Genomic DNA, 24,126 nt, shown 5'->3' on the forward strand with positions numbered 1-24,126 from the left:
AATTTCCTGCTGGTTTTATTTGCATCCACTGAAGTTTGGGGATATCATAATTTAAGCTGTAGTAATTTGATATGCAATAGACTCTTGTGCTCGCCAAAAAGAGTATTGATCTTCCTATGAAATAATTTATCCTTTTATCCTTCTTATGCTGGCTGAGGGCAATTAACATATTATGCTGTAATGCAGCATTTTTGCTGTTATTCAATAGGTCTATTCAATAGACGTCATGTTCCCCTAAGTCCCCAAGTCATTCCTTTTTGTTTAGATCTTGAAAAATTAAGAAAAATGGGAGAAGCAAGGGATGAATGTACAATATGTTTATTTGATGTTGATGGTACATTAACCATGCCAAGACAGGTAATCCTTTTCAATTGAAAAAATATTATGTAATTTTTTTTTAAAGATTGTCATTGTCTCCAAATCATGTTATTTTGTATATGAAATTTTCTTGAATTGAATTTAGGTCATTACATCAGATATGGAGGATTTTATAAAAGAGCTTCAAAAGAAAGTGTTGGTTGGTATAGTGGGTGGTTCTGATCTCAAGAAAATTAAAGAACAAATGGCTGGAGAACATTGTAAGAATTGCTATGTAATTCAATTTCTCTTTTATTTGAGACATAGCAGACAGTATTTCAGTATTCAAAAACTTTTCTTCCAACTGTTCCACATAATATTGTAATAGTTGTTTGGGAGAATGTGACAGTCTTTTGATTAACTAATTACTCCAGCATAAATTTTGTTAATAATAACATCATATAATTGATTTGTCTTTTACGAATCAGCTGTTACTTAGGGACAAAATAATTTATCTCGTTTGTACTGGCTGAGGAAAAGTAATGTATGCTTGAGTACCTTAAGTGGATAAATTTTGGCATAGATTTAATTTGGCGATTGGCCAAAATACGATTTTTGGTGGGGATTTAATTTGGCGATAGATCAATTTCTTAAAATTTGGAGGGGATTCAATTTGGCGAATTGCCGAATTTGGAAATTTTGGCGAGCAAAATTCGGCAAATTTAATTCCCGCCAAAATTTATCCACTTAAGGTAATTTGTTTATAGACCGTTGCATTCTCCTAAATAACTATTCAATTGCATGAATTTTTTTCGTAAGCAGTTCTTAAAAAAATCTGTCAAATTTTATAAAAGAAGCTTTCGTTAACTCTGGAATAATGAGATAATGACTATTTAAAATTTTCAATAATATATTCAGAACTCTAATGATCTTCTGGGAACCAGAATTCATCATAATACTCAATATCAATCATCATAGTGAATATGGCTTTTAGGAATAACAACTTGCACAGCTCAGGGTCATCCGTATAGTACTCTTGGGTGCCAAATAAACGGGGGGGGGGTTGGAAAATTTTCGAAATTTTAATAAATTGGCTAATTGCCAGGGGGTTGGAAATCGTACTTCTGAAACCCCAAAAATAAGGTAAATATAGGCTAAAATCAGACTATTAAGAGTAAAATAAGGGGCCTTCTCTTTGACAGCTGAGAATATTCTTAAAAATTAATTCTAAACCCTCTTTCCCACCTTCACTGCATTCATACTATATGGATGACCCCCTTAGGAAATAACTTATCTATTTTTTCTAGGTATAAAGATATTTGATTATGTGTTTGCAGAAAATGGATTAGTAGCTTACAAAAATGGTGAACTACTTGAAATACAGGTAATTCTAAAGAATTTCTAATAGAAAACATGGAAGATAACAGGCTTGTGTATATGGCATGCACCAAAATGCATAATAGAATGTAGATACAGTATAGGAAATGACTGGTTATTAACTAATTTCTCAAAATAGCTAAACATTTGATTTTATTAAATTAATGATTTATAAAAACTACTTTCTATAACGCTGATCACATGTTCATGCAGACAAAATTTTGGACCTGTAACCCCTGGATTCTGGGGGGATGAGGATTTTCCGATTTTTTAAAAAAGGTGGAGGTTGGGTTGATGAGAGATTTCAGGTGGGGGTAACCCTATGTAGGGTGAGTGACGTTTTTCAGGTAGGGGGTTGGAGGTGTGCTGCCCACTATGTATAATAAGTTACACAAGTGCAAAGAAATATTGTTGATATTACTCATGTGTCATTTACCTTTGGAAAGATAAAGGAAATTAAATCATTTGAGTAGGGATTTGAAATTGAACGCATTATATAGGCTTGAAAAAAGTTGTTATTAATCTCAAAGGGCAATCCTAGGGCAATATCATCAATGTTCAAAAAAATTATGCCCCATTTTTTTATCACTAGTCATTGCTTTCACTAAATGCCCCCACATAAAGATCATGTCAAGCACTTATGAAGCTTTAATGCATTAAAGATTAAAACATTAATAAAAAATAATCAGGAATAATTGATTGATTTAATTATTGATTGATTGGTTGATTGATTGATTGATTGATTGAGGCATTTGTTTGAAGAAAAAAATTATATTCCATTAACAAAATACTTGAAGAATTTGCAGCTTGATAATTTAATAAAATTTAAGGAAAAGCTGGAAAAGCTTCTCAAAAATATATTTCAAAAATTATGGTATCATTAGCTTACAGGTTTTCACATCTCCTGTTTGTTTTTTTCTCCTAGTTTCTTTCTTACAACAATATATATCGTGATTATTATTCACTAAATAGACCTTTTTTATAATGCCGCAGACATCTTAGATTGTAGGCAAAATATATGGTGGTGAATAAATCAACAAGGTAACCAATCAGAAATAGCTTGTTTTTTTCATTGCCTGCTATATTTCAACAATTCTCTATTGCAACTTTGCCTAATAAACAATAGTCAAGAGGATACTGCGTATGAAATTTATCAAAAAGTTCTGCACCATCTTAAATAGGGTGAAATAGAAACCAATCCTAGTTAAGGCCCGGCCTCCACTTGCGTACGCTGTGATTGCACTATTCTCAAACAAAATCTTCTATTTTATTGGTCAAAAGAAAAATAAAGGAATGCCATTGTGGTCCATTCAGACGTACAGTCGAGAAAAGTTGAAATGCGCCTAATTTTTTTTTCAAGTGCATGCATAGTACTTTTTCATGATGCAATCTTTTCTCCAAGCAGCGCAGACAATGAAGAGATGTGCCTTCAGGAAGCTAGACTTTTTGAGTTTATAGCTATATATACTTTCGCTTTATTGTGTTTCTGTATGACTGTCTGTGTACCTAGTCTAACCAGTGTTAAATGCCTTCGAGAAGGTCCATCCTAACTTGGAAAGCCAGAATTGGAGCTATTTCACCAAACCACTGGAGCGTAAGTTATTTAGGCTATCACAACTGCATGAAAAAGTTGAATGTGCGCATGTAATTAAAGTTAAACGAAAATGTAAACAAACTTTTTGCAGGTTTTTGAAATAGATTTACCACACTGAAAAAACAGTGAAAAAACTCTATGTGAGGTAAATCTATTTTGAAGACCAAAAGAAAAAGTTTGTTTACATTGATTGACATTCAACATTCATTCAACCACTTTTGGATTCAACTTATTATATATGCGTACATCATTCAACTTTTTTGTACTTTGCCGGTATCTTGTTTTACTAAGTTAAGAAGGACTTTCTCGAGTTACGACCATATGATGGTATTTAAAGCTCAAGAAGCTCTATAAACAATAAAGGTAGTTATTGATAAAATAAAAGACAAAGATACCGTAATTAGAGTTAACAAAAATATCAAATATACATATGAAAACTTGAGCAAAAAAAACAAATTTCTTTTCCGGAAAAAAGAATTGAAATCATTGCTGAAGTGAACTTCTGACTAAATTACAGTAGTTAGTATTCAGTTTCAAAGACAAGAAACAAAATTTGACATACAAAAAACTTTTTCCAGTCAATGAATCAGCTCATCATCATCATAACCAGTCTGCTATTTTGTTTGTTTTGATTTGCACAAGTAATATTGTAATTCGTGTTATATCATACACTGTTATGATTTGCATTTATAACACTCGCTTCAGTTTTTCAAAGCTAAATCAAAACTAAAATTGTAATATGTAATAATGGTAATAACATATAACGTTTTTCCGTCCCGGAAAAAAACCGAGCATTTACGGAAAAGACTAACTACGGGGATGCTTGGGCGACAAAACGCAACAAAATTTCAAGATTCCAGTCCAATATCTATGCGTGAAACTATGAGTGCCTCCTCGTCGCTACGCTCCTGCGGGGGCAATAATTCCATTTAATCTTTTTTTTTCTACTTGTAGAATTTCAGACTAAATAATGCTTAGAAAGAGCAAAAGATCTTGTAAATGAATCGGTGTTCTCTTTTCGGTGTCTGATAAAAACGTGTAGACTGAGGCCCCCCAGCGGACCCTCAATTCACGCAATCACGCAATTTTTTTTCAAAATTCACGCATACACGCAAATTTTTCTCGAGTTTCACGCAATAACCCAATTTTTCAGTAAATCGGAAAATTTTCGGGAAAAATCGGGGAAACATTGGAAAATCGGGAACACTGCACACAATCAGTGGATAAAAGGGAAAGTTCACGTATTCACGCACAAAATAGCCCAGATTCACACATTCACGCAGTCAAAAAGTGGATTTTCACGTTCACGCGAGTTTTTTTCAATTCACGCATTCACGCATTTTTTTCTTCTCAATTTTCACGCATTCACGCAACCGAAAATGCCCATTCACGCATTCACGCAAACCGCTGGGGGGGCCCCTAGACTCTAGTCCTCTAGCCTACCTCTTCTAAGTGATAGAGTATGAAAACAGTTGGCAGTTAAAATCTAAACTAGAGCTTGTTCTTTTTGTTCATTTCAGAACCTCTCAAAGTATGTTGGTGACGATAAACTTCAAGAATTCATCAATTATTGTTTAGAATATATGTCAACATTGAAAATACCACGAAAAAGGTAAAATTGCAGCAAAAAAATTTTAAGGTCTATACCCAGCTGACACACAACGTTGTTTCCACGTTCATCTAAAGTTATATGGATGTTGTGAACGTTAGATGAACATCGAAACAGCGTTGTGTTTCAGCTGGGTAATATCCTAAGGTCCATAAGAGAGTCGAAGAGAATACGTAGCTTCTCAATATCAAGATACAATTAATCTTAGATATCGTAAGGCTGAAGTTGAATTTGAAATGGAATTATATATAATTGCCAGTAAAATTTAAGGCAATATCATTAATGTGTCTGCACAGTGGCCTGCGAATTAGTAAGATTATATTATTTAAAATCATACATAATATGCTTAACATTTTTAGGGGAACCTTTGTAGAATTTCGCAATGGGATGTTGAATATTTGTCCTGTTGGTAGAAGTTGTAGTCAAGAAGAAAGAATTGAATTCAATAAATATGACCAGGTAATACGAGGAAAATAAAAGAATTTTATATTACCGTTAGTTGTTTTTTTTAGGTGATTGATAGAAGAAAAGCTGCAATACCTCAAAATTTCATGATCAAAATTTAAGGTTTTTTCAGCATCAATAAATTTCAAAGGGAACCCCCTAGAGAAGGATGCTTTTTTCCATGGAATTGAATAGCCTGGTTAATCAAGCTCAAACTCGCTTTGCTAAGAAGTAACCTTGAGTTATTGAGTTCTCAGAAATTCTCCAGCAAACCAGTATGATTGACATTCCATCTTTTCTTACTAGGAACACAATATACGTAAAAACTTCGTGGCAGCTTTGGAAAAACGATTTCCTGATTCAGGGCTGAAATATTCAATTGGTGGACAAATCAGTTTCGATGTGTTCCCAAAGGGTTGGGATAAAACATACTGTTTACGTTTCATTGATACAAGTAAAATCAAAACGATTCATTTCTTTGGCGATAAAACGTGGGAGGTATGTGTTGTTTTAATACATTTGTTTTCAGCAATGTTCGATTCTAAATCGTATAATTATTTAGGCTACGTCTAGGCTGCACGCATCCCCAGAATTTATTTTGTTATAGGGGATGCGTATCGTGTATGAAATTCTCGTCCGAGAGTTACCTCAAATTTGGGGTAACCGAAAGTTGCATAAATTTACATAATTTTGTTACATCCAATCACAGAAAGAGAAAAATGACGTCATTGTGCTATTGCTTTCATAATTATAAATTTTCATTCATTAAACAAAGAGAAGTCGTTGTACAGCTGTGACACATAATCAAAAAAGAGAAAAGAAAAGACGGGGGTAAGCTGGGACAGGAATATCTTAGACGATACGCATCCCCTATATCAAATCATATCAGAGGGGATGTGTGCAGCCTAGGCTACGTCATATCTTCCTCCGTTTTGAGCGTAAAACTCCTACTCAAGAGTAAGGCCTAAAAGACTGGAGCTGTCTATTGTGTAGACTAATGATTTTATGTTTATGTCTCAGGAAAAACAGTTTTTTAAAAAGTTTTGAAACTTTTCGTTTTGTTGAAGGAGAATTCCACGATCCTGAAAAATTTTTTTAGTAACGTTTAACGTAAACGTACCACGTGACAGCTGGAAAGAGACATAAATATTTTGAATTACAATTTATTTACGCCCTTTATGTTTCACTTTGATGACCCACACTTTAAGATACCTATATTAACTTTATCATATGATTCTGCTCATGTTTCAGGGTGGCAATGATTTCGAAATTTTCGCTGACAAACGTACGCTAGGCCACACTGTCACAAGTCCAGAAGATACGAAAAAGCAGTTAACTGAACTCTTTTTCAAGTAGAAAATCTATTAATATATTCTCTAGTTGGTCTATTTATAAGAATATTAGACCTGTTCTTATTTTTTTTCGTGAGCTGCAATATTAGCCATTTTAAAATGGCCTGGAATTCCCGAGTTATTTTTTTCCGAGTTATTTTGCACGTGATGTCACAATTTCAGTTTTTATGAAGTCACCACAAAAATAAAAACTCAAATTTTTTAAGTTATTTGTTAATATATTTAACCCAAATCTGCCCCATTCAGGTAATAAGCCCATATAAATAAGTCGAATTTTTCATAAATCGAATACCTACTATAAAAATATAATGTAAATAACTCGAGAACTTTGAGGCACGAAAAAAAACCAAGTTAAAATTTATCAAATAACTCGAAAAGTTAAAAGCACGAAAAAAAACCCGAGTTAAAAATGATGACGTCATAATGACATCACAAAACTGAAATTATGACGTCATATGCAAAATAACTCGGGAAAATAGCTCGGGAATTCCAGGCCCCTTCTAGTGATGCTCTTTATTGAAATTTATTGTAATTTGTTTGGTCAAAATTTAGCCTCATGTTATACGTGTGCCTCTTTCCGCTAGTGTAAAACAGGGGTGTATAACATAGATTTATAAAGCCCGAAGGGCTAGATGTCGGGCTTTAAACCATGCATCGCAGGAAAAAAAGTGAATGTCGGAAAAAATATTGTTGCTATTGTTTTCGAAAACCCGCGAAATCGCTGAAATTTTATTGCAATGTCACGTGACTTAGGTAGGATTTCCTACCTAACCACGGCACACTTTTTAGTAAAAGTACTCCATCTAGCCCTTCGGGCTTTATAAATCTATGGTGTATAAATCGAACAAATTTGCTTTCCCTTCGATTTTACGAGCTATAAAGAAAAGACTAGCATTCAATTAGAACTTATCTCAGCCAGCACGTCCCAGTCTAAATTTGTATACTACATTGGTCTAACTACTGAAGACAATTTTAGTAACGAGACCTTTTAGTTTTTGTTCCTTTCGAAAATTTTCGAAAGATTTTAGATGTTATAGGCATTGTTAGTATATCAAAGATTTAGCCAAGATGATCTACAGGATATTCATTTACAAAGAGCTTATAGATAACCGTTTTGTTGTCATTTGTGATCTTATTCATAGATTAGGGTAGTTTTATATTAAATTTTCAGTTTGTGAACATTTTTTGTAATAGGTATACGTAGTCGAACAATAGAATTTGAAATTTCCTTAAAAATTATTGTATTTATTTTGTATGTTATTTTTATTTTAGTAGTTATTATATTTTTTCCAATTATATCTTCAACTTGAATTTCACGTTTGTTGAATCTATGTATCATTCCTGAGAAAATAAAAGAGATTGAAAGTTCTACAGAATATTTTGGATTTTTCTTATGCTGGAATCATTATATTCTCAGCGTCGTTAAATGAGAAATAAAGTAAATTAGTGTTAAAAATGTTAGCTAGAAAATATTTACAAATAGATTAGACGACAATCGCATAATTACAAATTACAGAAAAAAGTTTGTTGTCAAGATACATGAAGAACACACCACAATAGACGATATCGGATTTAGATAAATGCAATGCATTCTGGTTTCTAAGGACTCTCAAAGGAATTATAATAGATCAATTATAATAGATTATAATTCCTTTGAGAGTCCCTAGTAACCAGAATGCATTGCATTTATCTAAATCCGATATCGTCTATTGGCCACAGAATCCAAACAGATTCTGTTTGGACTCTAGCTTGAGGCGTCTTTCAAACTACATTAAGTCCTACAAGAAATTCTGGGAAATTTAACTATTAGACAGGCGATTTACATGAGAAAACTAGGTCCTTGAAATACACAGCTTTCAATCATTACCTCCTGGAATTGCTTGTTTGCGTCTGAGTTCATTTGCATTGAAAATCATCCTAATATAAACAACCCCAACCTTCTGTTGACACCATGATTGATTTTTCTATGACAATATAAGTTCCTCAAAAGATTTTATAATCAATATCCCATTATCTTTCCCAATAAATCATCTTCGTTTGCCACCTGAGGGTAGTTTCCTAATAGCAGCCCCAGCACCTGGTTTCTTTTTAGAAGAATTTTCGGCGGGAGCTATACTATTTTCACGACTGAGAGCCATTTCTAGGACAGAACTCCTTGAAGAATCAGGACGGTTACTGGGTTCCTCTTCCTCATCTTCTTCTTCTTCGTCACCTTCCTCCCCTTCTTCTTCCTGCTCCTCACTCTCCTCTTCCTCATCTTCTTCCTCGTCTTCATCTTCCTCTTCATCTTCTTCTTCTTCTTCTTCTTCTGTTTCAGGTTTTGGAAGTTCATTCTTATTTGGCTTCTTTTTAGGTTCCTAACAAAACAATACAGTCAAATTTTGTAAAGATAATTACCCTTTTCAATAGGGCGCTTACCATTGAGTTTCAAGCCCGAAGGGCTAGAGGTCAATCTCCTTGGTAGGATTTGAAGCCAACAAATCCTACCAAAGTTGCGCGGCCTTGAGCGACCCGCCTGGTTTTTACACAAATGACAGATTGAAACTAAAATTTACCAATTCATTTTGAAAAATATATCACTCGAAAACAAAGGAATTGCTAGATTCAATCCGTCATCAAAAATACGGCGCATATTTTAAGGCTTCAATTTTTCTTGCCTGAGAAAGGTTAGAGATTGACCTCTAGCCCTTCGGGCTTGAAACTCAATGGCGCTTACCCTTTTTTATCGTCGGGTGCTTAGCATGCTTACACATTTTTGATATGGATGCTTACCTATTTTGATATGGATGCTTACCTATTCTGATATGGATGGTTACCCATTTCAATACGGATACTTATCCAATGCAATAGGGATGCTTATCCATTTCAATATAGATGCCAAATGCAGGGATGCTTACCTTTTTAGGTGGGGTAGCTTCCTCCTCTTCTTCTTCGCTCTCTTCTTCTTCTTCCTCATCGTCATCTTCCTCATCGTCTTCATCTTCTTCTTCATCATCGTCAAGGGTGGGATCAGGCTTCCCATCACCTTTTTCTTCTTCTTCTTCCTCTTCGGATTCTTCTTCACTCTCTTCTTCATCTTCATCTTCTTCTTGTTTTTCCATAGATATCATGTTCAATTCGTCCAAACGTTTCTTGAGATCTGCAAGCAGTTTCTCAGTCTTGTTCTATGTAGGGAATGAAAGTTATATTAAAGACAATGACAATGTGCAGTAGACATCATCTCCTTCAGTACTATAGAAAACTGAAATTTAAGGGTTTTTCAAAGCTACGGTATATCAACTTCAAATGCAATTTATGGCAATCTTTGGCTAAAGCAAAAAATGGGTTCGTGGGAAAGCTCTTTTCAGGGTCTATCACTTTCAATCACTTAAATTAGGTCAATGAAAATTACCGAAAAAATTGTTCAAAAGTAAAGGAAATTTAGTTGGGCAGTATTGAAAGAGTTAAGGGAGGCAGGCATAAGAGAAAGCAGTTTAAAAATTTAATGATTGAACTTAATCTTTGGGCCTGAATTCTCACCTATTTTGAAGAGACTTCTGAATTTTTCGAGAAATTTTACTGACTGGAGGTGGGGTAAAATTGTTCTAATGAATACTCATTAGAAAAGTTTGGATGACCCGATTATTAACAAGTCAAAACTTGACGCCAAGAAACCAAATCTCACCTTGGAGTGTTCATCATTGACTTTGTCTGTAAGAACATCTTTCAAAACATTTAATACGGTCTTTATATTGTCAACGCGCACTTCCAACTGAAAAATGATAAGTTCAAAAGATTATATAGTAGCAAGATTATGAAGCTATTTTGCAACGTGTCTCTTTTTCCTAGAACCGTAGTTCTAAACAGTTTTTTTTCCGCTAGAAAGCCTTTGAAACTTTGGAGGGTTCATCTTGATAATGAGTTTCGTATATTAATTTACGGTAATTATGTTTCATGAAGTTTGCGAATCGCAACTTAATGAAATGAAAAAAAAATTACGAAGTATAAAATTGAAAATATTATCAAGGAGACCTAAAGCAATTTGATAAAGAATCCCTTTAAAATATATTTTATGGTGTAGTGAAAAACGTATCAAACTTACCCTTTCATATTTCTCATTGCTTGCTAAATCATTTTTGCCTGTCCCAACAGGTCTAAAGAAAGTAAAGATGATAAATGAAAAGTCAATCAATCAGTCTGTAAAACTTTGAAAACTAAACAAAGCGCACACATGCATCTCAACATCTCAATCGATTATTACTTTCTTTGGCTGAGGGTTGTACTAATCACCTGCAAAATTTCAGCCATGAGGTTCGTGACCTAAATTTAAGCCCTAAGGCTTATGACCTAATAAAAAGGCCAACAGCTCTTGAACTAGAGACATTTCAACTGACTTCCATTTGGTGGGAGTCAATTATCGTCGTTTTTTTATAAGATTCCCTTTTCCGCACTAAGGTTTCACTTTCTAGCGGGAAAAGACAAGTTTTCCAGCTAGTTAAAAAAGCTTCCTTAGTCAACCCTAGGTATTTTCCGTACTTCTTGAAAAAACTCTTTACAGTTTTTAGATGGCTATCCTGGAAAACAGTAGAGTCATTCTGAAAAAGTCGAAAAGTGAGCGATCTTAGTCAGGGGTTAGTCTTCTGAGAGTGGAAACTTACCCCCTCCTCCAAACGACGGTAGCTAAAGAGACTTGCACTTACACACCCCTGGCTCACAGTCCCGGTCAAACTTTTTTCTTCAGTGGGGATAAAAATTCCTATTGAAATCCCAATGGGGGTAGAAATTATATTGTTCTAATATTAAAAAATCCAGTGGGCATGGTTTTGAAGTGCAATTTTTAAACATTGAATTTCTACTGGGGATGAAATCAAAGTCAATTTCCCAGCGGGGCTGTTTTTCCAAGGTATATTCCCACCGAGGACAAATTTTTACTCAAATTTCCCAGTGGGGCTGGGGACCCAGGGGTCTATGACACAGGGGTGTACTTACTCATTATTGGTAGACATTGCATTTTGAAGTGTGTTTTGTTGTTTCTTATAATCTTCAAATCCTTCCGCCAAATAATGTAATTTCTTTTCCACCAGTTTGATCTAAATACGAAAGAGATAAAGATCTGTTAAAGTCCCTTGTCCTGACCCATGTCTCACTTTCTTTCTCGCCAGCCTTTGAAATGCGCTTTAAGAAGATTAAAAAATCTACAATCAGTGACAAAATATGTGGCAATTTCTTGAAAAATCCCTTCCACCTAATATCAGTGTTTATGTGAGCCTTTTATGAACATGGTGGTAGCCTTTCTGGTACTAGGGGGGAAGGAGGCGATTGCTTTAACAAGAGTGGAGGTGTTAATTGAAGAAATTGGAATTTTGGTATGCCCATTTGTGAGAAGTTTTCCCTCTTTTCGCCTAAATAACTGCTATTTATGGATTCGAGAAAAAAACGAAGAGGCGCAAAAATTAACAATCTTGTATAAAAAATCATCCAAAGTAGACCTTGAAAGGAAAGATACCTGTGAAGGGACGATGGTGTATCTGTCTTTCAGTTCTTTCATTTGTTCCATCATTTTGTTAACAGCAGTCGATGGTCGCGGTGTTTTGTTCTTCTCACGCTCAATCTGTCGTACGACCTGGGAGACAATAATGAAGTTATATCATGGAGGTATAAAGAAACAGGAGAAGTATGCTATTGTAACCAAGCTCGCCCTACGATTAAAAAAGTTACGATGTATGCATGCTCATAATCTCATATATCGTGCATTTTTAATGAGCTCTTTTATCCATAGGTGAAATCCTATTGGCTCATTTAAGCTTTAGAAATTAGATGAGACGAGATTCATTGTTTCTGACATCAGTGTAAGAAAATATTTGGACTAAAAAAGGGCCTGTAAACTTGGCAATCCTTCATCAAATGATAAGATTTTTCGATCAATGTTTTCCTTAAGGTGAACTCTATTGCTTGATACTTTCCTCCAAAATTCTCCAGCGACTTTATGTCTACAGATTGAGTCTGAAATCGTGTGTGCTTATAAAGAACTTTTCATTTTCTGGCTTGAGAAAATATCTTTTCAAAACAAAATTGAACGGATAGCGAAATGGAACATAAACTTGCTTCGTGGACGAATTTTTATCTAATTTTCGTATATTAAAAGGCGAGAATCTTCAATACTGATTATTAGAATGTTCATAGCAAACTTGAGTTCTACTAAAAAGTCTTATTTCATCGGGCGAGCTTAGAATTTCTTTTGATACATTTTATAAAAGAAATCAAAAGACTTTAACGACCAATTACCGACACATTCAACTCCTGTTTTTCTTTATACCTCTATGGTTATATGCACTGAAGAAAATACAAACTAGCGACTAACCATGACAATCTGTAATAAAAACCCATTATACATTTTGGAAAAAAAAAAAAAAGTAAAAAAAAAAAAGAATGCACAAGACACAAAAAGAAGTGTTAGCTGAAGACAGAAGTCTGAGAAAATTAGTCAGGAAAATTAGTCAGGAAAATTAGGGTCGAAAAAGTCGAAGTTGACAATGATTTTTTATTGTGGACCTGTAAATGTTTTGTCTTAGCATTGGCTATTCTTCCTCCGTATTTTTGTGCTTAAATATCGTTCTTAATACACCTAGTTCGTTTATAAAACATTTAAAAAGGAACTTAAAGCAAGTATTCTCTTAGCAATTTGAGGCTCAACTATTCAAAATGCCCCAGAAGTTAATTTTTAAATGATCCAAGCAGGTTCTGATTACTGCGCGATTGCACGTATTTATTCACTTTGGCTGTATACCATTCACCATTTAGAGCACATTCACTTTTAGCGCAGAGAATTCCTTCAATTTTTTTTAAATTGTCTGTAAAGAATTGAACTATTTGACAAATTGATGTATCATAAAATTATGAAAATGGGATTAAATTTTGTCAAAAACCACTATTTTCAAGATTTTTGAGACAAAGAAGCTTTTACAAAAATTTTCCGAAAATTTATTTTTAGTTTGGTTAAAGAGACACCTTCTAACGCAAAATCTTTTCAAAATGTTTTTTCTTCTTTGAAAATAAGGTCTTCAAAGTTGAAAATTGCTTCGCAAAAGTCTTCATTTTTTTCTTCATCAAATTCTTTCATAACGATTTTAAAATTTCAAATTTTCGGATTCAGGAATAGTTTGCCTAGCAGAAAATGTATAACATGCCATAGTTTTGTTGGTTACATCAGGTAGAAATCTATTTTGTACATGGCAAATATAAAAAATTCACTATGGTCAGAGCCCTTAATTCTTCAGTAACCTACCTCTTCTAATTTGTCTTTCCAAACTTGGTCGGATTTGGTGATTTGTTTATTACAATTCTCAATGAGTGCTTGTAAATCACCTTGTGATAAAATGTTTTCCATTTCGATCTGTTTCACTCGCTCACTGTTCATCTCGATACGGTCATCCTATGAAAATACATGAAGAAATTTAACCAAAAACTTTAAAATAAAAACTGGAGTGGATACCCCCATAAGCAATGTCCATTAAAAAGTGACGTCGCAGCTAGTTCCCCAATTTGCGTTATTGTGCTTAAAAAGTTCAGGAGGGTAGTCTAGCGGATTTTAACCGGTTCATAGAATAAAATACAAATTTCTATCCAAGTCTTGGCTTTAGAAGTTAGTAAAAACGATACAATGGCGGTCAGAATTTTGGGATTTCTGATGTTTCCAACCCTAAGTTAAGGCACTTAAAACCTACTTGCGGTTTTTTTTTAATTTGCTGAGAAATTCTCTTAATGCCAAAATATTATTGCCAACATTGTAGTAGTGGGCTATGTCTTCTGTGAAGAAGGGGTTTGAAAAATACCTGTTTCGCGAATTCATCGAGTGCATCCTCGATTTCTTCGATTTTATGTTCGAGTGTTTCGATTTTCTTGATGTCAGCAGCGTTGTCGTCTTGCGTACGATCGTTAAGGATTTTCAATAAATCACGACGTGTCTAAAGATAGTAATGATAATACAGTTGACTCTCGCTAATTCTAACTCGAACAAGAAATCTTATTTGTTCGATTTATAGAGATATACGAACTATAGAAATAGAAATGTTAAGAGGGTTTCTCCTTGATGGGGACATGCCTGGTTATAGAAATATTCGAATAATAGAAGTTCGATTCAGCGAGAGTTTATTATAATTTAAATTTCTTTACAACCAGATCTTTTTGCGTTGAATTTGATTTAATCGAAATTGAATTTTTGGTTATATCTGGACTTTTAAATATTTAGTAGTCTGAATCCCATACATCTTATTTTACCACTAATACATTGTGGAAGTCGGCAGCCCAACTATATAGGCACTGTAGAAAAACAAGCCCAATACGCTAGATTTGACAGGCAAATTAGAAGATATCATAGAAATAAAATCAGCAACTAGCAGAAAACATTATTTCAATGTTCCCTAAACACCTTCTGTGTCGCAGACCCGCTGGGACCCCAGCCCCGCTGGAAAATATGGCCAAAACTTCGTACCCGGTGGGAAGAATACCCTACATTTCATCACATAGAAAGTTAACTGATTTCATCCTATTTGAAATTTCAATGGAAAACATTGCACTCCAAACACCAAAAGTTTTTTATCTCTACCACTGTGGGAAAACTTTTCACAGGGACTGTGAGACAGGTGTTTCTAAGCTTCAACAAATGTCATTTTCGGTAAATATTGGAGACCAAAACATTGTGTGGCACCCATAGTGTGCAGAGGGGTCTGAACCCCCCCCATTAATATTTCATCCCCCCCTATAAAGGTATCCCCCCTATTTTTAAAATTTTTTGATCCCGCACCATTTAGAGGGGTCCGAGCCCCCAGCATATAATTTGTACTCCCAGTATTGGGGAAGAATTTTGATGAATGAAATATATCTTTCAGTGTGAATTCGTACCAATAGTCAATGAACTTGAAAACACTAGCAAATAAACAGTAAACTAAACCAAAAAGTTACTATCCCCCCCATTTTTTATTGATCCCCCCCCCTATAAGCTCAAACCCCCCATTTTAACTGGAAAATTGCCCATCCCCCCCTATAAAGCCTTCCTTGAAAACTCGGATCCCCCCCCCTTAAAAAAGGGGGGGGGGGTTCATACTATGGGCACCATTGTAAAATTCATCAAAGTTTACGAGTCTGTTGAAATGGAATGTTTGTTGAAATTTAAGTCGCAAGAGGCGCGTACAAACTCGAAGGTGCGTCAAATTTAAGGCGCGTAGGGTGCGTCAAAACTCTAAAGTGCGTGGGCACGTAAGGCGTGTCATTTAACAGACTCAAAGTATACCTCTTCAATGGATTGTAGATTTCTTCGTTTATGATCACCCAAAGTATCTTGAATCAATGTCAGTGCTTCGTTATGGTCCTTCTGCATGTCGGTAATTTGTCGGGATAATTTATCGCCTTGTGATATCCTGTGAAATTTTGATAAGTAAGAATCAGGAGTTGAAAGAGAGGAAAAGTAGTGTTTTTGGTCAGCTATACGAATGAGCTTTTTAATATTGAATTATAAAGTGGGATAGATGGATTGAATTTAAAAGTGTCAGAGACATAGGAACTGGCTCTCTCTGCCCCCCCCCCCAACAGTGCCCACTTGCAATATTGTTCTAGATGTCATGGACGACAGAGATGTTGTTCGACGGCAGTGAGCATCAAGAAGACCTGGTTTGAATGTAAACTTTGATGACTTAATCGCTACTCTTTCAAATATTTTGATTAATTTGAACAACATTAAAGGAATCGCCTAAATATATATATCCGCATTGATTGGGTTCTATTTTAGATTGTTGTTATTTAGTCCTCGAAAAACTAATGAGATATCGCACGGAGGCAATCTTGACACACCAAATATTACGTTATAGATAATACTACACTAGTTTTCCACGGAGGCAGTCCCGGAACGCCAAATATTAGATATATATTTTTTTTTTCTTTTCAGTTATGAATTTTATCAAAACTCTAGAAGGAGCACAAAAATTCAGAATCCCTGGAACTATTTGAGAGCGAAGAAAAAAAACTTCACTTTAGAACTTTAGTCAAAATGCAATTGGCCAATCCAAAAACTAGAGATGATTGATGTCATTCAACCCTGATAAACTCGTGCTCAATCTCTTTAATACTGCTTTTAATGCAAGGATTTATACTGTTTTTTATTTACATTTTTAGGCTTAAAACTCAAAAAGTTAAGAACATCCTAAGGCTTTAAAATTTTTGGATGTTCTTAACTTTTTGAGTTTTAAGCCTAAAAATGTTCTTAACATGCTCTTATTTTCACCATTTTGTGATCATTTTTAACCATTTTCTTAAGAAAAAGGCCATTTCAGAGTCCACGAAGCCTTAAAATGTTCTTAACATATTCTTAATATTTTAGCCATCGAAGCCTTATGTTCTTTTATAGTTTGTTCTTATAAAAAGAAAACGTGTAGTTTTGAACATTATTTTCGATAAATGTTAATTACCTGGATTGAATTTCGGCCCTTGTGACTTTCTCGATGTCTTGTTTATTTTGTTTGATTTGTTTTTCCATTAATTTGATTTGTTGTTTGACACCTTCATCTTCTTGCACTTGTTGCTTCTCCTTCAACGGCTGTGGTAAGAAAAAGGAAAAATTGCTCAAAAATGTAAACAAATGTATCACCGGTGGAAGCAGTTGCACTAGTAATGTGAAATTCGTGAGTTCGAATCTTACTCCAGTCCCCGGCTAAGTTGCCTGTTAGACGAAAACCACTTTTTTATCGCGATTTAACAAAGAAAAAATTTGGTTTGTGGGAAGGCACTGGCTACCAGCTAAGTCTTTCGCTTATCAAACTGAAGTCAATGCGCAGACATATACGTGTTAGCACACAATCTCGTACCCAGAGCCGCTTGCACAACATTTCCGATCTTATCAATGGATAAGACCTTTCGCAAGCGCTATCAAAATCATAAAAAAAAACGAACAAAGGGCCTGGGATCGAGTTCGGTTGGCACAATTATGCTCTTACATTTGATGTGTTAAGTTGTTCCATTTTCTCCAGTAATTCATTTTTCATATTTTGTATACTGTCTGAAGCATCGCTTTCCAGTTCACGAAATTTCTTGTCCAACGCTTTAGAATCACCGTTGATTTTCTAAAAATGAGAGAAGTAATGTTTCAAAGATTTGAGTTTGAATTTGAGGATTAAATCCAGTGCTTTTTTAGTTTTCGCACGGCACATTGTCCGAAATCTTGCAGCAGATTTTACTTTCAATCCAACAATTATCTGTTAACCACACGGACCACTCGTTTCACTTTGGGAGATAAGTGGCTTCATTTCACATCCAAGAGATTCCTTTCTCGGGTCTTGGGTTAAAACTTAATAGCCCAATCAACCTGACACACAACGTTGTTTCAAAATTCATCTAACGTTACATGGACGCTGCGAACGTTAGATAAACGTTGAAACACCGTTATGTGCAAGCTGGGAAAACCAAAGATTTAAAATGTTACTCTCACATTATCAAAAAGATATATCTTTACCTTTTCCAAATATTCAATTCTGCTATCCACATCATTCCTCGTTTTCGAATCACGTTGCGCTAAACTTCGACTAAATTCTTCAAAAACATCGCGAAAACTTTCTTGTAATTTACGAACATCTGCTTTTGCGAGAGCCTCCTTTTCGCGAATAAGTGTATTGATTCTGTAGACATCATCTTGTTGTTGTTTTTCATACTGGTTGCCTTTCAGTTTTATCGTTTCGACTCTAAAGGAAAACAAGTAATAAAAGATTTACTTTTGAGACTTTTCTTCTAATTCGTATTTTCCCATTTTAGGTTTTGACCGCTTGTGTCGTAAAATTGACCCTTCGAGAGACTGAATTTCGACGTGTTTGCGACCCTTTATAAGACTATTTTCCAAAGTTTTTTCGCCAAAATTACCAGATTTTAGTATTTAATATTTGATATTTTACCCTTTCAGAGACTCTTTTGCTGAGACACATTGCTAATTTAATGTTTTTGCAACCCTTTGAGAGACTTTTGAGGGTCTAAAAGGGACCCTTATTGCTCGACATACCCGACACCCATTTTCCCCAAGTACCCCCTCCCCCGAGCTTTCTATTGTTAAAAGATAACAGTACTTACTTTCCCTCGAGTTGTGTTTGAAATAGAGCCATGTTATGCTCCTGGTTTTCCACTTTCTCTCGCAATTCATTGAACATCATTGTCACCTGAAAATTTAAGAAACAAGTCAAACTTATGGTACGGCAAAAAGATTTTCTATAAAGATTTTCTACATTTAACAATTTTTTTATTAACACAAGCCTTCACTAATTTCATATTTTTTATAAGCAACTCCAATTTTCGGGTCAGGACTGTATGCAGGGTTGCTAAGCATTCGAGCCCTTTTTCTAAAAAAAATCTGCATTAACCACCCCTGATTTTATACCATATTTACGCTTACTGGGTCGAAGACTACCGTTTGCAATAGTTAGATTATCTAAATAGCTTTTATTTTACGACATTGTAAAAAAAATCGGGAAAAGAATTTTTGGTTGCTTATAAAAAGACAAATATGTATTGATGCTATGTGATTGATTTGCTTTCCCCCAAAGTAGTAAAGTCAATTGTCCTTACCGATTGATGTTTTTCGAGATCTTTTTGATCAAGATGTGATTTGAGATCAGAGAGACCTGTACTTAGCGCACCACTTTGTCTTGTCAATTTTTCTTGAAGTTGTCGTAGCTCAGCTGTCATGGAATTGTTACTTTTCTTCATTTGTTCACGCTCAACTTTTAATATTGACATCTAAAAATGATTGGATAGAAAATGAGTATTCATGATACGCACCATTGCAATGTCTTCCAAAGACCCAACGGCTGATTGGTTGCAAGTGATGTATTGACTGATTTTACGTCGCTTACAACCCATCAGCAATTGGGTCCGTGATGTAATGTCAGAAGACATTGAAGTGGTCATGAACACCGTGAAATAGCGTAATGACGTAATGATTTGAGTGACACAAAAACGTCTTTTCCTTGAATGTCTACCCTCATATCTCCATGTTAAATGATAAGGGGTTTCACTACTTCGCTTGAATCTCTCACTTGCCTTTAGACTTCTTTAGAGGTATCATGTACCCTTTAAAAAATCTTTGTGATGACACGGCGGAGGGTCGAACTCACGTAACTCATGTAATAGATTAGATTACTTTAATGTGGACACTCTAAAAGACATTATAGGCCATATTCATAACACTAGATGGACCGTTGTAAATATATAAGTAAATGGAATAAATTATGAAAAAACAACAACAAATGTGAACAAAAAATTGTGACTTCAAAATGTACCTCGTCTTGAAGTTTCTGTACTTGCATATGAAGTTGCGTTTCTTTTGCGCTCAATCGTTCTTGTTGGTTGACTAGCTGCGTTTCCACTTGTTTAGCCTGTGATAAAATATTTGACATACTTTTGTTCTCCATCTCCATTCGTTCTTCGTTCTTACCAACGCGATCTGAAGATTAAAAAAATGTTCAATACACAAATTTCCTATTAGCAGATTTATGTAAAAAAGTCATGAAAAAACGTCGAGTAAAGCTCTGATTGGCTTAAAAATGTTTACATAAACATATTTTTTTCCAAATGTCTAAAGTATGCAGTAATCTTTGCATGTCTCAACCAATCAAAGCTTTACTGGACGTTTATTCGTTACTTTGCTACACAAATCTGCTAAATGGAAAATATTCAATTGTTTCAGCTTTGCGGTCGTTCGAAAGGAAGGGGTATATTTTATCGTGCTCCTTTTTGACTTGAGAACGCAGCAACCCATACAAAATTTGCTAGAGCGCTCAACATAGAGGTAGCATGGTTCAATTTTGGTTGACGTTTTTCCGGAATAGCATTTCAACAACGGTTTCCAAGAAATCGGTGGTTAGTTCCCTTTGTGTACTACTATTCTGTTAATTAAATTCAGGTAGATTGTTTTGGATAATGTTCGCGTGTGGTTTTTTTTAACAAATACACAGGTTGAAAAAATTCTAAAGTCTGAAGACAAGTCACGCTTTTACTCGAAATTTTTATGTGCTAGTTACATGACATTTATTTCTGATTGGTTCGAATTTATTGACACATGTTGACACTAATAAAGTTATTAGCTGTAAGTTGTAAAGCAAGTAACAAAATCACGTGAACTTTTTCGAGTAATCACATGTTTTGACTGCACTGATGTAATTTTGCAACCCGTGTGTCGAATAAGACTTTCCCGGTATCTTGTTAAAAAGACTACTTTTTTACAAAGGTTTCTACCTAAAATAAAAAACTTACTTAATAGCTGCCGATACAAGTTAGTCGCGTGTTGAACTTTTTCAGCTAACATGATATTTTCTTGACGTACGGCTTGTACTGATTCGTCATGACGTAACACGTCACGCCGTAATGAGCCTGTAATCGAAAAAACGCTATTGAGAATCAAAGACAGAAGATAAGCTATCTATCAAAAACTCGTAAAAATTAAAGGAAAGACTGAACACGAAGCTCCTATTAAGGTTTTTTTTATAAAAACGCGAGAGCTGAGTTCTTAATTGGATTGCCGAGCTAGGGATCGCCTCTTTCAATAGTAGTAAACTTTCTTCTTTGCAAAAAGTGTCCATAGTTGTATTACCTTAGCTGTTTTGTTATGGAATTTACAAGAATTGACTTTGAGTTTTGAATGACGGAATACGGTATTTAAATTGAAAGAAATTGGAAAATTGAAGAAACTTAATTTAATTTTAAAAAGTGCCCTTGCGTATGAATAGATTTCTGTGGTAATCAGACCGATGGCTCACCTTGGTTGGAGATAATTTCATCTATAGCAAAGTTTCCACCTGTTCTTGCTACTTGATTTTGCGGTGGTGGACGCCTCGGTTGATTGGGTGGTGGGAGGCGATCTGAGGCGTTTCCATTACTTGTTGGCCGCCCACTCCGAGGTGGGTGAACTGTTCTCGAAGCCATCGAACGATCTACTAATTGAAGAATAACATTGAAAATATTTTGAATAATAGTCAAGAAACCACAAAATTAATTTTTCCTCAAATTTTTCATATTGAATTCTCAAAAACCTATATGATAAGGAAGCAAGTAAGTCCAAAGAAGGACAAAACCAAAGATAACAAGTTCCCAATATTTTTTTCAGCATTTCTTTCCACCAAGGAAAATCCGGTTTTGAGTTTTTTTTCTATTAAACTGTTGGTGGGAGTAATGGCTTTCAGAAGAATTATACGCCAATCAAAATACGAGCACAGAAAACGGTGCTAGGTTTTTCTTGGCGACCAAATCCGTTGCTAGAGCCATCGCTATCATGAAAGATTCGATGCAGCAAACGGCTTTTCGTCGCCAGGTTTCCGGGCCAAGAAAAAAAAGATTTTGGAGGGTCAGCTTGGATTGAGCAAGTGTGCTTATGAAAGAGACTCTTTTACCATAATTTTGCCACAACCTTTTGCGTTTATACATCATATTTTAAAGTCAAAATCTTTTATACTCTTGTCATTTTTCCAATAAGTCAAAAAAGGTCCCAAAAGTCTCCGAAATAAGACCCTATAGCGGAACTCTAAAAAATATAACTGTTTCCATGTGTATAGAAAAACAAATTTTAAGAAAAAAAAAAGAATGGGAAAAAATAAATTAAAAAAATCTTGATGAGTTTGTAGTGAGAGAGAATATTTACCGAATATATTAAGAATAGAAGAACAGCGATAATTACTATGTTAAAATTTCACCTTTTTCATAAGAAAACAAATTTTAGGGTAAGGTAAATTTAGACTAAATTCTCAGAAAATTTCAAAGGTAAAATTTAACAACTTCAGCCAGACTAAGGTGAAAACAATTGGTCTTTACGACTGTATGATTATATATCAAATTGCGTGAAGATGTGAAAGAGCTAATTAAGTTATCAAGTTCCCTGTTTTTTGATAAGGTTCTTAGGGTAAGAATTGGCCAATATAAGTTTCAAAAATAGTTTAATGTTCAAATTTCCAATTATCAACTTTTTCGCCACAGGAAATCATAGAAGATCACATAAAAAGTGAAAAATATTCTTGGGAAGGAGAAAATCAACTTCACTTCAATGAATGAAATCAAAATCAAATTAACGCATGTTATTTTTCTCCAAGAAAGATATTAAAAATCCAGAAAACTTTTTTATTTGAAATCAACAAACTTTTTAGAAAAGAATAAATTCAAAACTTTAGGTGGAGTAGAAATTTTTTTTTTCATTTTCGAAATTTTGAGGTCTTAAAAATCATCCACTTAAGATTATCTTTTCAACCAGGTTATCCTTCAAGAGAAATATATCAAAATGTGCAGACTGCCAATTTTTTTGGCACAGACATAGTAGACATTTGGTTCAACCACTTTGATGAAATAGCTAGGAGATATAAGAGCTGAATACCAATAGTTAGTTGAATTCATAGATATAAATTGGAGTCTCTATAACTCGAACACGGACAGTAAGGTTTATATAGGCATTGTTAAGTGAAAGGGATTAGAAAAATTAAAGAGGTTTGAGTTAAAGAGACTCCACTGTATCATAAATAACACCAAGAATGAGTGGGTCCAAAAAGTTTAAAAGCTTAAAAGGTCATTGGGTCATAAAGCACAACGCTTATCTCAAACTTCGACATATTTCTGAGGAATAGACATTCTTCTTCAGCCGGGTGGGCAACAAACAAAACAACAATCTCGTACCCAATGCCCTATGCACAATTTTTTGATTTTACTGATGGTGGACGTTCGTACAACCTTTCGTGAACGCTATCAGAATCAGAACAACAAGTGAGCTAAGGAATTGGATACAAGTTTGAAAAAACACATTGAAAACGTCTATATGATACGATATAAAATTTAATAGATGTTGAAAAAGGGAGTGTGTCATATCTGAGCAACTAAACTAGGTTCTAGCTGTGCTAGGAGTCGAAATCAATAAAATGTTCTATGTGTTTGACTTACAATAACACAAGACCTAGCTTACTATGGGTAGCCTGCTTTCGAAAAAGTATTATGAAATATACCTACATTCAATGATTTCGCTGTCAAGTTTCTTTTACAAAGCTTTCCGGTAATTTGTGATTCAGCCTCCTTGTCCGGTGTGTCCTGATCCTTGTGGTTGAAGATATTCTTGTTTTGTTATAATAACAATCCTCCTAGAAACCTAGTAACGATTTAATCTCCAGAAAAAAGTATAGTTTAGTTTCAAGAAAATAGTTTCGAAGAATATAAGGTGAAATTAAGGGTATTGCCTTTTTCTCTTTGTTGACTTCTTTGAAGCTTGTTTTAAATTTTCTCTGTACTTCTCTTAGATCAGTTTTGTAATAAACTTTATTTGTTATGATTGCGTAGCAAAATCTCGAATTTTGAATCGTTATTAATACTCCGTAGTAACTTATTTAAAATCCCCGAAAAATTTTTTTTCGCTCCTTATTGAATTTGAATTGGATATAAAATATTTAAATTTATTTATTCGATTTAAGAGGGAACAA

At 34.5% G+C, this 24,126-nt stretch overlaps 2 protein-coding genes across 2 annotated transcripts; one reads left to right on the top strand and one right to left on the bottom strand.

Moving 5' to 3' along the window:
- The first annotated feature begins 236 nt into the window (after positions 1–236).
- On the top strand, positions 237–6,749 carry LOC136821794 (phosphomannomutase 2-like). The gene is made up of 7 exons (XM_067078011.1): positions 237–357; positions 464–578; positions 1,605–1,681; positions 4,789–4,880; positions 5,237–5,336; positions 5,628–5,819; positions 6,573–6,749. Exons 1-7 carry the CDS (start codon positions 286–288, stop codon positions 6,675–6,677), a joined length of 753 nt encoding a protein of 250 aa, XP_066934112.1. The 5' UTR covers positions 237–285; the 3' UTR covers positions 6,678–6,749.
- A 1,873-nt stretch (positions 6,750–8,622) lies between these two features.
- LOC136821795 (glutamic acid-rich protein-like) lies at positions 8,623–22,144 on the bottom strand. The gene is made up of 18 exons (XM_067078012.1): positions 22,069–22,144; positions 21,439–21,612; positions 20,936–21,052; positions 19,963–20,126; positions 19,250–19,420; positions 18,758–18,843; positions 18,153–18,378; positions 17,638–17,763; positions 17,113–17,240; positions 15,942–16,068; positions 14,485–14,616; positions 13,938–14,084; positions 12,159–12,275; positions 11,642–11,742; positions 10,755–10,806; positions 10,338–10,424; positions 9,571–9,837; positions 8,623–9,030 (listed from the first exon to the last, which is right to left on the bottom strand). Exons 1-18 carry the CDS (start codon positions 22,103–22,105, stop codon positions 8,701–8,703), a joined length of 2,589 nt encoding a protein of 862 aa, XP_066934113.1. The 5' UTR covers positions 22,106–22,144; the 3' UTR covers positions 8,623–8,700.
- Between the last annotated feature and the right edge of the window lie 1,982 nt (positions 22,145–24,126).

The sequence above is a fragment of the Clytia hemisphaerica genome, unplaced genomic scaffold (assembly GCF_902728285.1).
Source record: "Clytia hemisphaerica strain Z4C2 unplaced genomic scaffold, Clytia hemisphaerica genome assembly, whole genome shotgun sequence".
NCBI lineage: Eukaryota > Metazoa > Cnidaria > Hydrozoa > Leptothecata > Clytiidae > Clytia > Clytia hemisphaerica.